At 41.2% G+C, this 21,280-nt stretch overlaps 1 protein-coding gene across 1 annotated transcript in view; it reads right to left on the minus strand.

Moving 5' to 3' along the window:
• Positions 1-21,280, minus strand: part of wdr18 (WD repeat domain 18) — a 137,765-nt gene that overhangs the window by 37,186 nt on the left and 79,299 nt on the right. The window contains exons 6-7 of the mRNA XM_067968162.1: positions 16,181-16,245; positions 13,229-13,353 (exon numbers count right to left, since the gene is read on the minus strand). Of these exons, the coding sequence (XP_067824263.1) occupies positions 13,229-13,353; positions 16,181-16,245 (190 nt within the window). The remainder of the gene's footprint in view (positions 1-13,228; positions 13,354-16,180; positions 16,246-21,280) is intronic.

Raw genomic sequence — 21,280 nt, forward strand, 5'->3', positions numbered from 1 at the left:
TGAAGAACCATGTCTCTGCTCACCTTCCAGGCAAAAAGGTCAAAATTCGTAGCTGGAAAAGACATGACTCCAAACTGAAGGCACGATGTGAAATGGAACATCACAGGAATGGTTTAAGGGCAAAGTGTTACCGGTGCCACCCTCAGTTACTAGAAAGAAGATTATAGAAAATGTAGATCACCGTCACACAATATTTCATTTCCTGCTCAGGTCCTCTGTGGACAACAGGCATGTACAGTCCATGCACTTTGGTTTAGAAATAGGACTATAAGAACAGGACTTAATTTACTTAATCTAAAAACAAAAACTTTCCATCTCCTAACTCTGCACAAACTGTGATTTTAAAAAAATTATAATTTGCAGATTTAACCAAGTAGTGACACTTCCTGCATGCAGAAATTGCAAAAGGAAAAAACTTACATGGGGAATTTTTCAAAAGTTTGCAAGCTCCTTGAACACAAGAGCTTTAAAAGCACGAAGTTTAGAAGATTTTCATTAATTTCTCCTGATGTACAACAGATGTGAACTCCTGCCCGTGAAGGAAGAAAGACAGAGGTGCAATACCTTACATACAAGAACTTGTCTCTAATGTGGAAAACATCCCCAAGCATTTCACAAAGGAGAAAATGGGTGCTGAGCAGCAGTGGGAGGATTAGGAGGGGTGACTGAAAGCTCAGCTAAATAAGATGGCTCTTCTTAAAGGTGGGAAGAGAGGGAGTGAAGCTGAGGGGTTTAGGATGCTATCCAAAGTATAGGGCTAAGATGGCCGAAGGCTCTGCCACTGACAGTGGAGCAGGGGTCGGGGGGATACATAAGAGGCCAGAGTCAGAGCACTGAAGGGTGTGGCAGGGGACATAATGCTGGAAGAGATTGTAGAGGTAGGAAGATAGGGTGAGGGCATGGAAGAATTTGTAGATAGGGATGAGGATGATAAATTCAAAGTATTGGGGGAACAAGGAGCCAATGGAGGTCCGTAAGGATCAGCGTGATGGGTGACTGGGATCTAGTGTGGGACAGTGGAGTTTAGACAAGTTGCAGTTTGTAGAAGCTGGAGCAAGCTACAGCAGCATGGAGGGCTTCAGGGAAGTCTAGTCTAGAGCCATCGAAAGCATAGACAAAAGGTTTTGGCGACAGTGACCATGAGCAAGGGGTAGAGATGGCCAACGCTGTAGAGGTGGAAGTAAGTGGTCTTGCTGATGGACACAGCAGGAGCTCGGACAACCACGCACAACTACTTCAAGGGGCCAAGCTTGAGCTGCTTTTACATTGTGCTACTGCCTCTGGCTCCTGACCCATGGGTCATACGCTGGCAGCAACATTGAAGATAAACATGCCAGATTTGCTAGAGCCTGTGAGACCCAGCGGCATTAGTACAGCATAAAATCGGCTTTACTGTCCCTTGGTTTAGATGATGCCTTATTCATCTGTGCTTGGAGGCTGAGTAAACGAAGGAGGATACAACTTTAATGAGGCTTGCCTGAAGCCTTCCTGTCAATTCTAAACATTAAAGATCTTAAAGCAGAGTTCTAGAGTCCCATTGATTTATTAAATCATTATATATTCTCTGGAATGAATTAAAATGGTAAACTTTCTGTTTTCGCCAGTCTCTTTCCCCATCTCCTGGGGGAAGTGGATAATGCTTTTCCCTTTCAACTCTTACTAAAATGGTGCAAACAAAAATGTAGGTGAGGAATGGCTTATGGATGGTGCTTAGATTTGACAGGTGCGGTCTCTGTAGCATACACTTCTTTCTTTTTGAAGCCTATGAAATGACAATGTCGTCAACTATCACTTCAACAAACGAGCAATAAGTTGCCTTGACAGACAAGATTGTGAAAATTACTCAAACAGCACTCAGACATTATTAGAACCAAACCGTCACTGCAAGTCAAAAGGAACAGAAACTTGCAAAAAAAAATGCTTTGGTGCAAATGCATTTTAGCACAGAAATGTCTGTGCTGTTTCAGTGTTTTCAAATCCATGTGAAGTAGTGCCAGTGAATGGTTAGGGACGGTACAGACAACTTTAAGGGTCAAAATACCAGTGTACACAAGTTAAAAATGAGGAAGCCAAGAGCAAGAAGTGGAGTCAGGTGAGCCATTTTTACATGCAAAGGATAACTGAATTGTGGAATGAGTGCAGGGGAAGGTCGCTGAAGTGGATAGTGTAAATAGGATCAAGAGACAATCATTTTCTGAGAGAAACGGGATTGAGGGATATAGTGAAAGGTTGAGCAGGTCGGGTTGATCTCTGAAAAATGTACAGGTTTGATGGGCTAATGACCTTTTCATCCTCCTAAATTTTCTTATGTTCTTACTTCATTGTGGCAGGCATGGTGTCATCAGTTGGCAGACAGTACAGTGCGCAGACCGGACAGAGCAGCAGGGGGACAGCTCTGATGGAGGAGGGAGTGTGTGAGCACTAGGTGGCTATTTCGATATGATTGGAAGGTTTGTATTATGCAATTTAATTTCAGTGGCTGCTCTACTGACTAGGGAAACGACATGATGATTTTGGGATGTACAGTATTTATCGAATTTATCAAAATATAAGTTGCATAAATTTTATATCATCAAACAAAAAGAACTATTACATTGTGTTATTGGCCACTCGTTCTGTGGATTGTTTTGATTAGGTCTGTAAAGGTACAGGGTTTTGAGACATGTCAATTTTTGAAGGACCAATGTGTCGTTGAACATCTGCAAACATCATGTCATAATTAACATACTATGTTACTCAGCTATGAACACACGGGTATATGAAGCTGGAATTCCAGTTCAGCCAGTATCAGAAGGAATTTGAAGTCTAGTGAGACATTTAGTAAGAGCAAAAACGGAACCACGACTTAAAAGGCTCACTATTTTCTTTTTCAAGTTTGGTTTGCAATGAATTTACTCAAAAAGGACAACATTTTAAATGCCCCAGTATAAAGCAAATTCTTCACTCACTGTGCAAAACTGACATTTTATTGCTGACACGCTTTAGTAGTTAAGGGCATCGCTGTGCATGCAGGGGGAGAGGGCGGTGGGAGTTGATGGTTATGGGCCTGAAGGCCAACTTGCATTGTGCAGACAAAGGCTCATTTGCAGCTAAAAAAAGTTTGCTTGGAATCGAGGATTTAAAAAAGCAAAAGACTACCAATGTTCACTGTGAAGGGGGCACACACTGCAGTGAATGTCCCACAGTTAGAAATAGAGCTTTGAGAGTTAGGGATCAAAGGTGTCATAGATTGGCTCTATTGGCAGCACTCACTTTCAAGTCAGTAAATTCTGGGTCAAGCCCTCAAGCGCATAATCTGACCCACCAGTGCAGTAGTGGTGACCTTCAGATCAGATGCTAAACTGGTGTCTTGTCTGCCTGTTCAGATGGGTGTTAAAGATCCCACAGCACTATGTGATGGGGAGCAGGGAGTTCGTCTAATGCATTGGCCAACATTTCTCCCTCAACCAACACTACCAAAAACAGATTAAGAGGGGCCATTCATCCCATTGCTGTTTGAGGTATCTTGCTGTTATTAAAATAGCTGCCATGTCTGCCCACATAACAGCAGTCACTGCACTTCAAAGTAACTTGCTGCATGTGAAGCACCTTGGTGGGGGCAGGTGAGAGGGGCTGTGAAAATATACATTCTTTTTAAGGTCTTTAAGCCTATATAACAAAACTACTGGTACATTGTAGACTCATGACTAAGGTCAGAGCATGTGGATTCAGGGGATAGATAGCAGAATGGATAGCAAGCTGGCTACAAAACAGAAAACAGAGTAGGGTTTAAGGGTAGCTACTCAGACTGGCAAAAGGAGGGAAATGGTGTTCCACAGAGATTGGTGCTGGGACCACTGTTGTTCACAATTCACATTAAAGATTTGGACACGGGAATAGGAAGTACAATTTCAAAATTTGTGGATGACACCAAACATTTGCCTGAGGAAGGAGGAAGTCTCCGAAAGCTTGTGAATTTAAAATAAAATTGCTGGACTATAACTTGGTGTTGTAAAATTGTTTACAATTTCCAAATTGGGGGGTATAGTTAATATAAAGAAAGAATGCGTCAAAATGCAAGACATAATAAACTTGCGTTTAATTGGGCATGTAATTGGTAAATGAATTTCAATATAGATAAGTGTGAGGTGGTGCATTTTGGTAGGAAAAATGAGGACACATATTGCTTGGATAATAAGAATCTAAACGGGGTATAGGAACAAAGGGATCTCAGGCTACAGACACACAAATCACTAAAAGTAGCGACGCAGGTTAATAAGGTCATAAAAAAGACAAACCAAGCACTGGAGTTCATTCTGAGAGGGATAGAATTGAATTGCAGAAAAGTTATGTTAAACTTATTTAGACCCTTAGTTGGACCACACTTGGAGTACTGTGCAGTTCTGGTCTCCATATTATAAAAAGGATATAGAGGCATTGAAGAAGGTGCAAAAAAGATTCACAAGGATGATATCAGAACTGAGAGGATATACTTGTCAGGAAAGGATGAACAGGCTGGGGCTCTTTTCTCTAGAAAAGAGAAGGCTGAGGGGTGACCTGATAGAGGTCATTAAAATAATGAAAGGGTTTGATAGGGTAGACATAGAGAAAATGTTTGCACTTGTGGGGGAGTCCAAAACTAGAGGTCATCAATATAAGATGGTCACTAATAAATCCAATAGGGAATTCAGGAGAAACTTCTTTACCCAAAGAGTGGTAAGAATGTGGAACATGTTACCACAAGGAGTAGTTGAGGCAAATAGCAGAGATGCATTTAAAGAGAAGCTAGATAAGCACATGAGGGAGAAAGGAATGGAAGGGTATGCTGATGGGGTTAGATGATGTAGGGAGGGAGGAGGCTCGTGTGCAGCATAAACGCCGGCATCGACCAGTTGGGCCGATTGGCCTGTTTGAAGTGTAGACTCGATAATGTAAAATTGGAGAGGGGAGGGGCGGGGGGGGGAGAAAACTGGAAGGAAAGCCGATTAACTATCATGTACACTGAAAATAGCCCAAGCCCTGCACAGTAACCGTATCACAAGGAAAAACTGCTGCATAGTGACTACAGTAACTCATTATAATTGCACCTTGCTAATGCTGTCAGATAAGCTTACTAGATTCATGAAGGCCAGTGGCACAAGCATGATACAAGTGCAGCTTGGGTGAGTGGAGTGAATATTTTGCAACTCTCAACTTTTCCAAGAAGAATTATTGACAAGGAAACAAATTTCTATTAATACTTTCAAAGTTACTGATGAAACAGAGGTATTATTTCCCAAGCAGAAAAACAGTCTCAACTAGCTGATTCTAATGCAAATCCAATGAATCTGTCTATTTAATTAATCAAGCTAATGAGATTAAAATGCAGTGTCTAAGCACGCTAGTTAGCTCCAACAATCTTTAAGTACAAAATCTGAATGTATTCACATCACTTTGGATGGATAACTGCTCCAAGGCTGCACCTCACACACAACAGCAGCTCCCTGGCCAGGACTGAAGATGCAGACAGAAAAAAAAATGTAGGAGTGGTACATCTGTAGAATACAAGTGGAGATAAAAAGAACACCTGAAAATGCCAGATATCTGAAATAGAAGAAGAAAATGCTGAAACCTTTAGCTGCACATTTTCACAATCACTGTTCTCTTCGCTGCAATGCTATTGAAATACATGAATCCTTGGTGGAGCCAGTTGACTACAAAGATCCACTTCAAGATTGTGTTTTTAAATTTTCGTAATGGGACTAATCAATCACATCTAGGAACAGATCTGCCTTTCATGAATAAGAAGGATCACATTAAAATGAAAGCCACACTTCAAAGTGAATACAGAAGTAGGCCAGAGGAGCCACCCACCCAGGAATAAGGCTTCTAGGGTCAATAGGGATCAACATGGGATGTTGAAAGTACAAAAGATTCCGACATTGATGGATTGAACTGAGGCATCCGAACAGACACTACATAAAAGCATTGAACGGATTTTAATTAAAGCATTAGACCACCTCTGGAACAGTCAACGTTTCCAATTTGGTTCTCTATATGGGTTTTAGCAGCATTTGGTGAAGAACCTGGAGGCACTGAGATGATATGCAAGACGTTCCAGCGCTGCAGCTACCACTCTCGGGCAAACTTCTCTTCTGCTCTCCATTTAAAAAAAAATTTCACAGAGTCTTTTCTGTTTCATTGTCCACATCTTTGCACAATTTAGATGTCAGATGAACTCAGTAGATTCTTCCACGGAATCAGGTATTAATGTCATTCTGTGGCTTCAGGAATCCAATACTATGGACCACTGGCATAATAAGAGTTATTACCACTGGCTGGGCCCCTCCAATCTCCAACCATCCCATCCCACCCAGTAATCTGGACAAAAGAAAAACTGATACATCTGTGATGACCTCTGGTTAGAGGATACTCAATGTGGATTGCATAGAAAGGAAGAAAGCAAAGAAGACAGACTTACATTTTATGTAACACCTTTCACATCCTCATGACTTCCCAAGTGTTTTGAAGCCAATTAATTACTTTTGAAGTGTAGGCACAATTGTTTTGTGGGCAAATGTAGCAGCCAATTTGCAAGGTTCCACACATAGCAATGAGATAAATGCCCAGCTACTCTGATTTTGGTGGTGTTAGTTGAGGGATAAATAAAAGAACTCTTTTGCTCTTCTACAATTAGTGCTATGGGACCTTTTAAGTGAATAGACAGACCCAGCCTTGGTTTAACGTCTCATCTGAAAGACTGTACCTCAATGCAATGTTCCCACAGTACTGCAATGAAGTGTCTGTTTGACTGTGTTCAGGTCAATTATTTTGCTAACTGGCCCATCAATCCTGCATTTAGTATGGAAAAGCCAATTGGATTTACATGATAATTTGTTGAAGCTGGCATCCTTTGTGAAAACTAAACCCAACCCATGTGATGAAACTCAGATCAGAAGCACACTGACCTCTTCTACAAGAAGGCCGAGTTATATTTGTGCTGAATTGGCTGATCTCAGTTGCAGCACTAGCTGCAATCAACTTCAGCAACTTTGCGCTGGGGAGATCGGGAAAAGAAAAGCAAGCCAGGGTTCCTGCTCAACACCCAAAAATCACTGCTGTGTGCATTTTGATGTCAGTGCCCCCGTCAGTTCAGTATCCTGCCAGTGCTCACTGTCTAGGCTTACAAGTGAAGAGTGGCCACTCGTGGCAGATAGTAGAGAATGCCAGGTGTCTGTGGAATTGCACCCCGTCAATACTCAGAACTTAAGAAGGGAAAGGAAAAAATATGGATTTGAACCAGTTACTCCAGAATACAACAAACAATGAAAATGATTATTCTCCGACCACTTCATTGTTGGTTTTTGTTTTATATGTTTACAAAAATAATGAGCAATCAGAGATTAACTGCAGTGTTAGCATTTTACAATTTGCAATCCATGCTACGAAGGCTATGAAGCAATTTAGTCTCATTTTTTTGAGTCTACAATAATAACACTTCTTGAAGCTATTATATGCCTAGGTCATTAATGGAGGGATTAATGGAGCAGTGTACAAGGTCACCTTATGTGACTGGGGTGCACTGTAGTTGCTGAAATGAACTTGTTTATGAGCAGAGTTTCTTGTTGTTAATGCAGAGTAAAGGGCAATGGAAATTAATGGTAGGATCTATGCATGGATCAGACCTCCTCTGTGGCAGAATTTCAAAACTTGCTGCATCTACCAGTAACTCACATTAATATTTTCACACGTTTATTTGGTCACAATTAGATGAAAATGGCAGCTTTCGTGTCCCTCTGCGAAGGAACGACAAGATGCTGCTAACGTTTTGCGAGGAGGTTTATTGACTCGGATTGGAATAAACCTCCTTGCAAAACTTAGGACAAAGGAGAATTGTTTACCCCCGACTTTAAAATACAAGACAGGCTGAGCTGAGAGAAAGCAGAGAGGTCAGGCGGGTGGAGGGCTAATGCCTATCTACATTTGGCTAGTAAAGGTCAAACCTGCCACTGACAATAGGATTTTATTTAACCTCCAGGAGTCTTTAAAATAATTGATAACTGAACTAAAGATTTTCAGCAGCATTTGCTAACTGTACGATCTTTGTAAATGGTACACAGGTAACAGATGAATAATTAAACTAGTTTCTAATCTGGACTATTTAATAAAAAGGTTGAGCTGTTCATTCAGGCATAGATGGACAGTCTAGATGCAGAAGCAAAACCACTTTGCTGTCCTGCACAAGGCTGGTGGGAACATTACTGTCATTCACACCTACCTGTGACCAAAACAGGACCACTTCCACCTCTGTTGGTGACAAACTGGCAATATAAATATGGTACTAAACCATACGTTATCGTGGTGACAACATTGCATCAGCGGCGGAATTCACTAATTAATCTCCCTAATTACATCTCATTAAAAATACATATTGAGGACACAGAATGTGTTATAGCAGTTTTGTATTGCTCTATCAATTTAGTGAAGTGATGGTGTGGAGCTTTCTCAAAATTACGAATAAAGTGAATGAATTTCAGAAAGCACATAAATGAAAAAAAATTATACACAAAAATTACTTTATTTCCCAAAAGATTGCAGTGTTTGTTTGTAAAAAAAAACTGTTGCAGCTGAGATAGAATTGTACACCGACAGCAACAGTCCTGAAGATCGACTACATGCAGTATATTTTCTTTCCTTTGCTGAATTTCTGATTCTGAATGGGGTTTATTTCATGGGAACTTGTTACCTTCTGATACCTTACCCAAGTGGCCAATCAATTCTGAGCCTAGACTGTGAGTGTAAGTAGGCTATTTAGCCATGGAGAGCACTGCAGCCGAGCTTGATCCAGTTCTCACGCACTGCTCACACACACAGTCACTTTCAGCAGGGGTCACGATAGTCATGAGAAGCAGAAACCATCACTGACTCCATCCCGACCCTCCCCTCCCCCCCCCACCCCCCACCTTCATTGGTCTAGGGATGCCTAGGCAACTGTAGCACCCTGGTCACGACCTTGGCCAAGATCAGCTAAATCAGCATTGACCTTGGACGGAACTCAGGACTTTCCTGGTCTGCATGGCACAATTCCACGCCAGGCTCATTTATTTACCCACCAAATCATCAAGGGAGTTTTTTCCAGATAGTATTTGAAGTACAGACCCATGGGGCTGTGGGAAGGCTCCAAATGATCAAGAAAAACAAAACAGAAATGAATAAAATGAAAGGCGAACAATTAGAAAGAAACATGTGAGTCAAGGATGACAGGATCAGTAAGAGATCACTTAAAGGGAAATTAGAAAATAGCTAAGTTAACAGGTGCTGAGCTTCCCTCTCCACCCAATAAGAGATGACAATAAAAAGTACACTACCAACCCATGCTTTAAAGCACTCTCATACGCTCTCTTTCCCCCCCATAGCCCATCTCCTGCTTAATCCATTTAACCTCCTCTTGTTACTTGATGGTATATTGCTTGCTGTAATTGGGCCTCCTCTATAATAATATCCAATAGGACACACAGGACTAATGTTCAACACAATGACACAGTCCTGCATTCTACCTGACTGTTGATATCACACTTGCCACTTTTTGCTCCTTTTACTTCTCCATATAACTTGGGATATCACTGTACCTGCTCATTTATTGTCTTTCACAATGCATGCGGGGGTAGGGCCCCAGTTGATCAAATGCTGACCAGCCACAAACTAAACAGATGAGAGACATACCTTTCAGGATCCAAAGTAGATGCAGAAAAATTTCCATTCCTGATATAATCAAAAACCAGGTTAACTAACAGCACAAAAACTGAATTAAGTCAAAATTACCAATTTGATGATTAGCACTACATCATTACAGCCCCTTAAGGTTGCTTTGACAAAATTGAAATCCTGTGACCAGCAACCAGCTGTAAAATACAGTCTGGAACCATTATAGGCTTTGTTAAATGTCAAATAATTGAATAAAATCATTCCTGGGAAACAGGAGTCCCTGAAGGGGTGTATTTAACAATTCAGCTATCAGATTACTGACTAATTTAATACATTCCACAAATTACATTGCTCCAGACCTTTCCACTGTTATCTCAGAAATTACATTTCCCCATTTTCTTAGTTATGGAACCAATGAAGTTACTTGAGATAAGGAAAGAACTGCCAACTGGAAGCTAACCATTTTGTCAAAATTAAATTTAAGACAAAAATACTATAATCATATATAAAGTTTATGTTTTAAATTAAACACTGACTAATCTTTATAAAACTATAACCTTGGGAGCCATAGGGGAGTTAGAAAAAATGCTAGTGAAGAGATTTTATAACTTTATTCCTCCATTTTCTCTCTCATAGGAACATAAGAAATAGGAGCAGGAGTAATCCATACGGCCCCTTGAGCCTGCTCCACCATTCAATAAGATCATGGATGATCTTCAACCTCAATTCCACTTTCCCGGCCAATCCCCATATCCCTTAATTCCCTTAGTGTCCAAAAATTTGTCGATCTCAGTTTTGAACATACTCAATGACAGAGCATCCAAAGCCCAGTGGGGTAGAGAATTCCAAAGATTCACAACCCTCTGAGTGAAGAAACTTTTCCTCAGTTCAGTACTAAATGGCTGACCCCTTATCCTGAGGCCACGGCCTCTAGTTCTAAACTCTCCAAGCCAGGGGAAACAGCCTCTCAGCATCTACCCTGTGAAGCCCTCTAAGAATGTTATATGTTTCAATAAGATCACCTCTCATTCTTCTAAACTCCAGAGAATATAGGCCCATTCTACTCAATCCCTCCTCTTAGGACAACCCTCTCGTCCCAGGAATCAATCCAGTTGCACCCTCTAAAGCAAGTATATCCTTCCTTAGGTAAGATGACCAAAACTGTACACAATATTCTAGATGTGATCTCACCAGAGCCCTATATAATTGCAGCAAGCCTTCCTTACTCTTACACTCCAACCCCCTTGCAATAAAGGCTAACATACCAATTGCCTTCCTAACTGTTTGCTGTAGCTGCAGGAGATACAGGTTCCATGTGCCTCAGCCGCCGTCTGATACCTTCAAGTGCCCATACTTCATGTATGAGCCTAGCTAGTATTTACTGCTAGTGACTGTAAAGAGCACCATAGTCGAATCCAGCCCGGTCTTGACTCAATGTTTGTATGCAAGCACATTCATGCTATATAGATCCAAGTTGTTGTTGTTGTTGCACAGCTCAGTGCTGGGTGATAAACTATAGCATTTTCCATTTGTGCCACTCAATGACAAAACGATATTTCCCCATCTGTTGACTCGTCTTTATGAATTTCCCAAACTGGTGGATTCAACTGGTGGTTGCGCTATGGAGGACGATTTTGGCGATCATGCATCAGAGCTAGAATAATCCAGTGGAGATGATGGCGAACACCAAGCAGTGTCAGTGGAGACAAGAGGAGCAGAAAGCAAGCACCCAGCAAAAAGGGGAGCAGGCAGTGCTTTTTCATTGCCTGTTCCTCTGCGAATTTCAATTTTTAAAATGGTGCTTGAAATATTCTTGATTTGTTTATTTAACTGGAAAATGCGTAAAACAGCTCAGCATGAAGTATTCCTTGAACTTGCTTTTGTACCGACACTGCCCGCAAGGCTCTACGGCGCACAAATTAGTGGTCCGTGGAGAAAAAAAACTTTTGGACACTTGCGGAACAGGCTCGAGGGGCTGAATGGCCTACTCCTGTTCCTATGTTCCTGGCTTTAACTTGTGAAGTCATCAAGGGAACTATTAAGGATCTTATTGTATCCATGTACACAGGTCACTAAAATGTAGTAGACAGGTATAAAAAATAATCAAAAAGGCTAATGGAATGTTAGCCTTTATAACTAGAGGGCTAGAATATGAAGGGGAGGAAGTTTTGCCACAGCTATACAAAGCCCTGGTTAGACCACATCTGGCGTACTGTGTGTAGTTCTGGGCACCGCACCTTAGAAACAATATAATGGCTTTGGAAAGAGTGCAGTGCAGATTCACCAGAATGTTACCAGGTCTCCAAGGGTTAAATTATGAGGAGAGATTATGTAAACTAGAATAGAGAAGGCTAAAGGGTGACTTGTTTGAGGTTTTTAGGATTTTCAAAGGAATTGATATGGTGGATAGAGAGAAACTTTTTTTGCTAGTGGGGGAGTTTAGGACAAGGGGGCATAACCTTAAAATCAGAGCCATGCCATTCAGGAGAGAAGTTAGGAAACACTTCTTCATGCAAAGGGTGGTAGAAGTGTGGAACTCTTTCCCACAAAAAGCAGTAGATGCTAGCTCAATTAATAATTTTAATGAGATTGATAGATTTTTGCTAGCCATGGATATTAAGGGATATGGAGCTAAGGCGGGTGGATGGAGTTAGGATACAGATCAGCCATGATCTCACTGAATGGTGGAACAGGCTCGAGGGGCCAAATGGCTTACTCCTGTTCCTAGTGTGTTATGTCGGAGTATGATACCTCCTTGTAGGTTAGTGGCACCAGTTTAAGGAGCGCCAGGAGTTGCATTTATGATGGTTACTTGAAAGTAATGATAACACATATTTATGCCACCCCACATAACAAAGCAGCCCCTTAAAGAATGCTCAAGGGGGTGGGGCAAAACCAAATTCAAACGTCAAAATTACCTGAGTTTAGCACAGTTTAAATAATTTCAAGTCCCTCATCTGCGTACTTTTGAGCAGCAATCAATGCATTGTGATCGGTATTAAGAACTTTGACTGATATTTTCTCCTCCCACTAGCCCTGGGTCACTAAGGCCAATTGTTGTGCTTCCCTGGTGTTCAATTAGTTTACCAAGACATTTTAAACTCCAATTCTGCTTTCTACAGTACACACATAAAATGGAGCAACTCAGCATGATCTAAATCTCAGTTACTTCAGTCATTCATTCTGCAGCTGAATGCAAGTTAAAAACACAAGACATTTCATCAGGAATTATTTGGCAAGCTGTTAATACGTGAAAGATTTGATTGTTATCCTGTTTTGCTATCTTTACGTGAAATGAGACATGAGAATGGTGAAATGAAATGAAGATTGAAAACAGGAATAGCTGGGAGCCGTTCATACTTGGACCAGGTTTATTCAATTAGTGTCTAAGATTCTGCAAGGCAGGAGTGATGACAATGGAATTACATGAATGGAGTTTTGGAAGAAGCTCCCCTGCAAAATTGCATAAACAATACTACAGTCACCCACAAGGGTGTGTGTTTAACTGTAAGGGGAACCCCAAATGTACTCAAGCATCTCCGTTTAACAAATATTATAGTCTTACCTTTATGATTGACTGTTCTCAGGCACTGCTTGCTTTGAATGTCCCACAGTCTCACCGTCTCATCGTGTGACCCTGAAATTAGCATCGTCCCATCCATGGAGACCGACAGACAAGTCACCTGATTCCTAAGGAACGAAGTATCCAGTTGGAGTTCAATATTGAGAAACTACAAATTATTCCTTCTCCCCCACAATTTTCTCCCCTCCTGCCCCTGATTCTTACTGGGGTATGGTTCCATCAGCACTGACTGCCCTCACCCAAATTGTTATTCTTCATGTGTGCAAATTTAGACAGCAAGTGATAGCAGGATAGTCCAACATGAAGGGAATCACAGCAGAGCCCAATCCTGTCCACACACGCAAACTTTCCCGCAGGGGTTCACAGGTGACTAACAGGAATGAGAATCCTAGCTGATTTTTCCCCTCACTCACCCCAGGGTACTGGGACCAACTGAGTCCCCTACTGCTGTTCCCACCAAGATCGATAAACTCAGCAAGTGTGGGTGAGGCAGAGAGAGAGGGGGAGAAGAATAGACAGAGGGGTAGATTTTCGACATGCTACCCTGGCTTAAAACTGGCATTGCAAATCGGCCGCCCCATTTAGAAACTATCTGATTTTTATTTCCATTGATTTAAATGGAAAAACAAATAACAAGCCAGATAAACGGCGAGGTAGCAAGTTGAAAATCTACTCGAGACTGGATTCCGGGGAGGGGGTCGGGGACCGAGAAAAAGGGAGGGGGTCGGGGACCGAGAGTGCCAATGGAGAGATGTTTTTAAGCGAGTTGGAGGCCCTGAAGGAGATGCAGAAATTGGGATCCTGTTTCAGCTACTGCATCTAGAAAGTCAATTTTATCTGGCTCACAATTCACACGTTAGATCAAGGCTTTAATGCACTTGTTTTAAAATAATTTTATACCGAGGCAGACTAGCAAAGATGCTGGCATCCCTTTGGTCTTTAAGCTTTGTCACTTTAGATATGTCAATTAACGGGGTGAAGTACTACAGTTATGTATGACACCGCTAAGGAGCAAATAAGGAGCAATTAAGATGCAATTGCACCTGAAGTTCTATTTAAATATCAAAGTCATAACTTGGGACATGTATTTGAGTCAGTTACCAGAGGGCTGATTACAAATGCTGACCCTCTGAATGTAGTGAAGATGCTAACGCACTTTATGAAAAAAGGTTAAAAGGGTAAGTTTATTCAGATAATAATGAATATTAACTACTTACATTTGATTTCACATTTTTCCTGTTCTACATTAGCATTACAAGTGTCAGTCTGGCTCAGTTGGTTGCACTCTCATCTCTGAGTCAGAAAGTTCTGGATTGGAGCCACTCTGCAGAACTTGAATATAATCTAGGCTGACACTCCAATGTAGTACTGAGAGTGCTGCAATGCCAGAGGTCTATCCTTCAGATGAGATATTAAACCGAGGCCCTGACTGCCTCCTCTGATGCTTCTGGTGGACGTTACATGAAAGCAATTGATGAGTAGCATCAAGTTCACCCAGTGTCATGGCCAACAATCCTCCTCAACGAACACCAAAGACAAATTACTGGTCATCCATCTCATTGCTGTTTGTGGGATCTTGCTGTGTGCAAAATGCAAGGGTGCTTCCCTAAACAGCAACTTTTGCTGCACTTCAAAGTAATTCACTGTGTGTGAAGATGTGATAAGGTGCTATATCAATGCAAATCTCTCTTTCAAATCACTAGAGGACTATGCATTATTTAAAAAGGCACTTTTATATCATTCTGCAGCTGTTGACTCCCATGATTAATGGAGAGGCATTAACAGAGGTTTCCGTCACCTGTCTGTCTTCTCAGCTCGGGGGGGGGGGGGGGTGGGGGGGGTTGGCGGCACTCGGTTGGGAAACAATTGATCTGTGGTGTAGTTGAGGATATCAAAACACTTTACAAATATCACTTTCCAGGACATTGTGTTCTCTAGAAGGCAACAAAATGATTCTCCAAATCCTCTGGCAGAAAGTGATCAAGCTCAAGTTTTGGAAACAAAAAGGTTAACTTGCCAAGGGGCACTTTTCCTGGCAACAGTAGAAAAATGAGTGCAAATGTATATAATGGATAACACCCGCGCTACAGATTCTTGCACTTCAAAGCACAACAATGTGAAAACATTTATAATTTATACAAGCACTGTTAGTTCTTTAAAAGCACACACATTGAGTAGGGTCTGGTTACCAGGACACACGCGAGAATAAAAGTGGAATTTTTCATCGAATAATGTATCTAACTTTCCCCTGCCCCACATTTCCATTTGTTGTCCTGCTGAAATAAGTAACCTGTGCAATTTATGTTTTAGGACAGGACAGCGTGTCAGTGAAATCACACTTTGTCAAGATAAATATATTAAAAACTGATAGATGGTTGAGGTGTATGTGGTTTTCACTGTTTTGTTTTTGATCAGTCCCACATCCCACTCCCTAACTACTCATGTGGCTCACAGGAAATCAACGAGTGGTATCAGTATTCTGAAGTGTTTCAATCCTCCCAAAGTTCCAACACCATTTTTCCCCCGAGGTGGGAAGAGAAAGGAATTGGCCCGGAATATTTCTTAACAAAAAGATTCTGGTTTGTTACCATTAAAAGGTATTAGTTTCCATATGAATTAGCAGTGTCCGCAGAAAATATCACAAGGCCTTTGTGCTTGACAGAAAAAACTTTAAGCAAAATCAGGGATTAGTTCAATGATGCAATGTCCTGCAGGTCATAGCGGAGAAAAATGATAAAAACAAAATTTCCTGGGGGGCAGGAAGGATGGTCGGAGAATAGAATTGGACATTCATTCTATCTTGTCATAAGTGAAACTGCCATTACTTTAAAGAAAAACTCCACAATAAGGTAATTATTGGTGCTCACTTGGATCATTTGTTTAGCCTACATAGTTGTGATTCTGATGCTAAACAGTTAATGAACAGTTCTTTACCGATGTCCCTTGAAAAGCTGACTGCCATCTTTGTCAGTCTGAAAGTTCTTTTCTCTCTGAAAAGGCTGCAAACAAGCACAATTCAATATTAGTATATCAGTACAGGCAATCTGCAAGAGTCAGGCATTTCTTGAGGAATGAACTTGCATGTAAACAGAAAGTAAATTAATACTACTTTTTAAAAATAATTCTAAAGCTGCACAACGCCACAATTTCTGTGCTGCCCATCAGTATAAGTGGATGGTTCCCCTGATCGGGGGCAGTGCACATAGCAAGTTTCCAATCTCATTTGTGCTGTTGGGGAAAGTACAAGTAAAGGCAAATTATCCCAAACAGTCTTACACACCTCCCCCTTTCCCCCATGACCACTTACAAATGGGGTACCAGCAAGGTCTGCAAGCAGCCAGTCTGCCCACTTGGGATATGGAGAGGAGATGCCCACTATCAGGAGATCCAACCTTTACACCAGGATTCGAAGATCAAGGATAATTGAGGCGAGGGAGCACTTGTGTTGAGTGTAATGTTCAATTAGCTCTCTCATCCATGCCCCGATGTAAAATGATGCTTTCCAACTTCCCAGCCAGAAGTGGCACAATTGATTAATTCACAAACAATACAAATGCGTTTCACTAGATTAAAGGCTCAAAGCTACAAAATGAAACGATTTTCTTTAAAAGGAACAAACTTTACACAAACTCATTTCTATAATTAGAATAAAGAAAAATTGGGTGAAGTTCTGCAACTATAAATTGCACCCAAGAGGAGGAACAGATGAAGACTGTCCATTGGGAGTAAGATATGTGCAGCTATATCTTGACTCAACATAATAAGTCATCCTCATTAAACAGTCTTGAGGTTTCAAAGGATGTGGGAAAATGTCTTACACATAAAAAAGTCTTACACATTATAAATTTTTAATAGTTTAAAAAACATGAAATATGGGAAGGCATTGATCCTGAATTGAAAGGAAACTGCTCTGTTTAAAACTGACATTTTCTCCCTCCTCGAGTCTGCTTTCCCCAGTACCTATTTCCAGGTTAATTCCTTTCTTCCCCACGTCTCATTATTCCAAAGGCTGGCCGACATATTGCACTTGCTCGTTCTGTCTTTTTTTGTGTGCCTGTACGCTCAGCTCCCACCCCTCACCCACTAATTATGAGGAACTGCCAGACCTACTCACACAACATCAGTGCTGTCACCAGGATTATTTAGTGTAATACACCACAGGGAAAAAAAAAAATCACACTTAAGCGCAGAACACTTTACTGGTCCGTGATACCTTCATTCATCCAATTTGGCTCCCATCACACCAGTACCACCATCAGCAACAGACCTGGACCATCCAGGACTTCACCATTAGCTTAAAATGCTCCCTTCACACAGAGCCCAAGTTTGAAGGGCAGAATCTAGAATCTAATTGTTCTGGCAGATATTTTCAGTTCAAACAAGATCTAGTACAAAAATTTAACATGTTTACCATTACAATTTATTGAAATCCTAATACAGTACTGAAGATAGTGCACTATCAGCCCTAGTCACCCCAGCAGTTCAGTGCCATTTCTATAATCAGTGTGGGCACCTACTAGTTTGGGGGAAGGTAAGTGAGGCATGATAGGGAGCTAGGGAGGCTGTAGAAATCAAAAATGAACAGTCACAAAGCACAATCGCTGCTCCAGCTCCAGTCAGTGGTGAATGGTTAAACTTTCTGACTTCAAAGTTATAGCCCAAATATAAAACACTGCTCAGAATGAGCACCACCTCAGCATCAAGCACAGAGTCACTGAGCAAAATATAAAACACTCATTCTCCTTTGTTTTAATCTTTTTTCATCCATCTCCATCCATCCACTCCCCAATCATCTTTAGTTCATCCCTTCCATGTATCCAACTTTGATCTTTTGATTCATCTAATTATGTCATCCTGTGCATTTAACAGACCCTTTTTATCTGACTATCATATATTTGCCTTTGCAGCTCTTCTGTTAAACCCTCAGTGTTGGCAGTCCTTACCTATATTTTTTAGCACAGCAGAACATACTCTGTTAAAAGTACATGGGTGAAGACTCTCCATAAGCTGCAGAGTGGTTTCACAGTAAAGAGCATGGTCATTTCAACTGCCATTTTGCCTTGCACACTACAAGCTGGACTGTGATGATAAACAACCGAGGCAAAATGGAACAGTTGCAAATTATTCAAGCAATGTTAAAAAATGTTGGAGCACCAACTTCCTGTGCAGTCATGGGAAATAGGTGTAAACCCAACTATCCCATTCACCATCTTCTACTTGCACTACCCTACTCACAACCTCAGACACCCAGTACCCAACACACAAGCTCAGACCTGCATTATCCCATTCACAACTGCAAATCCAGATTATCCATCCATAATCTCAGTCCCACTCTCAAGTAGGAAATATTCCATAATTCCTACTGGAAACTGTGCATGTGTTGGGTAAGGACAAGATGAGTCCAATGTGATGCTTCCTATAAGTATCCTGCCATCACTCACTGTTTAGGCTCATACATAAACAACGACCACTTGGACTGGGAGTAACCAGCACCCTGTGAAATTGTACCCAGGCAAGAGTCAGCACCTTCTGGAGGAGGGGGGTGGGGGGGGGGGGAATTGAGGGATAAATAAGTTAAAGAAGTTACTAGCCCTAGAACTGTCCAAATAGATTTGTGGACTGCTAATATTTTGGGTGGCAGAGCAATCTTTAAACTAATTACATGTAAGTAGCAGCAAAGTATTATCTCCTGTAGCCTGAGAATCCTACTTTAAGAAACAGTCTCCAAATGCAAGTCAGTGACCTATTGTGGCAGCAGTTTTAGCTCCCTGTCTCCTACTGCACTCGCCAGATAACTAAACAATTTAATTTTGCAAAGTTTGGATCTCTGTTATACCAACTCACTCTTCCTCCTGGCAGCCTGGCAGGATGGCCCATATTCAGCAGTTTACATTGCATTAAATGACTACTTCGAGCTCAACAGTAATGATTCAGTACATGCAATAAAATGCTGCTAAACCTTTCAACCCAAACTATTCTTCACAATTTTCATTTATTTCCTTTTACTTTTAACAAAAGTCCTAAGATCAAATTTGTACAATCTATAGATCCCCAAAAATCCTTTAATTTACTGTGACCTCCAAATATCTTTATTAATGGATGTGCTAGAATGGCACTGATATCCTCAGCATTCCTGAGGGCAAACGTAATTTTGGAGTAAATAAGTTAATCATTTGTTTATAAAAATTCTAACATTGAAAATACAATTATTCATGGTGTAGGATGTTAAAGAATAAACCGTGGATTGCAGCTAGCTCCGACTGTGTGTAAATCCGGTTACAGCAATCTGTCCAGTGAATAAACTCATACAGTGCTACAGATACAACAATATCAGATACAGCAAACATCACAGCTTTCAGTCCCTGCTCATCTCCTGCTACAACTCCAGAAGTAGAGTCGATGAAGAACATAATCCCAGGGACAGCTGGGAGATATTGGCAGTGAGTGTCCAGAATAGTGTCACTAAATCCTCTCTCACACCAAGTCCTGTACACCCATCATCTTGGTGCTTTGTGAAGGTCCACTGGCTCCCTGTTCCCCAGTGTGCTTCTGGTTTTCAATCCACTCCAGGGTCTCAATCCATCTCACCTTAGCAGCATTTTCCAGCTTTCTCTCCAAGCCTAGGTTCTCTGCTCCTTTGACACTGGATTACTGCTTGTCCCTCTGTTCTAGCACCAGAGACAGATCTTTCAGCCACTATGGCCTTTCTTTTTGAAACACTCTTCCCAAACCATTTCACCCCACTATCTCTCTCAAATCAAAATCTTCCTTAAAACTCCAAAAGTGCCTCCAGTTCCCTTTAATATTTCTTGTGTCTTGTTCAGTGCCCTCTTCTGCCACTTGTGTGATACTTCAGTATATTCTTCTCATTAGAGTCATTATACGAATGCTGTAGCTGCTGGGACATCAAAATGCTGCAAGTGCACGGGCCTACGTTTGTGATTTCCCACAGAGTTTCTAATCTCAGGCTGGTGCCAAGCAAAGGTTTGAGGAACATTCCCACACCACCCATGAGGAAGAAGCAAAAGTCGAAGGACGTGACGTCTTTAGCCAGTCTTCGCTGTCAACTACTATTAGAGATGCCATCTATCCACGTTTTTAAGTGGACTGTCTAAACATCTATAAAATTTGAACCAGACACCAAAAGACCCTATCTTAAAAACACAATTTTCCCATATATTGCTGTATTTTGATAAGATTTCACTCATGATTCATTAATTTTACTCAGCAGCAAAGCAAACCTCAGAACTCACGCCTCTACTGCACCCTCTGCTCAACCCCTATGCTCCATCCACCCGATTTTGTACTTCAGCCCGTTACATAACTGCACACACAGGTAACCCACCTACCCAGTCAGCCAGGCGATGTTTCATGGCATTTGAAAAGAAAAGACCACCCCAAACAAGACACTGGTTTTAATGAGGAACAATTTCACAAGTTTTAATTCTCTTACTTTCAGTGAAACTATATATTTACATGATTGCTGCATCAAAACCTACCCAATTATAAAATGTATCAGAATCAGATGTAGTGAGTACCTCGGTATAATTTGGTGATTGATGTCACAATATTCAGCTGTATCTGGGTGTGACAGAAGATCACTAAAGCTGAACATCTATATTCAGAAAGCTTGCAAACAGGAGACATGTTGAATAACACAATCTACAGATCATAGAAAGCAGCACATATAAATCTCCTATTAGTGCTCTCACTTTCACTCCTCACCAACGCTTGCCTAATTTTAATTAAAAATAATGTATGAAAAATGGAAATAAAAACAAAAATACTCATATTAATTTGAAAATTTTCCTGATTAGATGAGGACACAGCTGAAGGCTACGGGAACTAACTTACAGATCAAGTTATGGGATCAAAGTGTCGTTGGAATTCACAACCATGCAAAATGCTTCCCGATAAACTTCCCCCAATAAGAATAAATTGCGACAGTGAGACACAAAAGATAGTGCGTGGTGGTGGGGGGGGGGGGGGGAAAGAGGGGTGGAAAAAGAAAAGAAAATTGGGAACAAAGGCAAA

This window comes from Heptranchias perlo, chromosome 29 (assembly GCF_035084215.1).
Source record: "Heptranchias perlo isolate sHepPer1 chromosome 29, sHepPer1.hap1, whole genome shotgun sequence".
In the NCBI taxonomy this organism is placed as follows: domain Eukaryota; kingdom Metazoa; phylum Chordata; class Chondrichthyes; order Hexanchiformes; family Hexanchidae; genus Heptranchias; species Heptranchias perlo.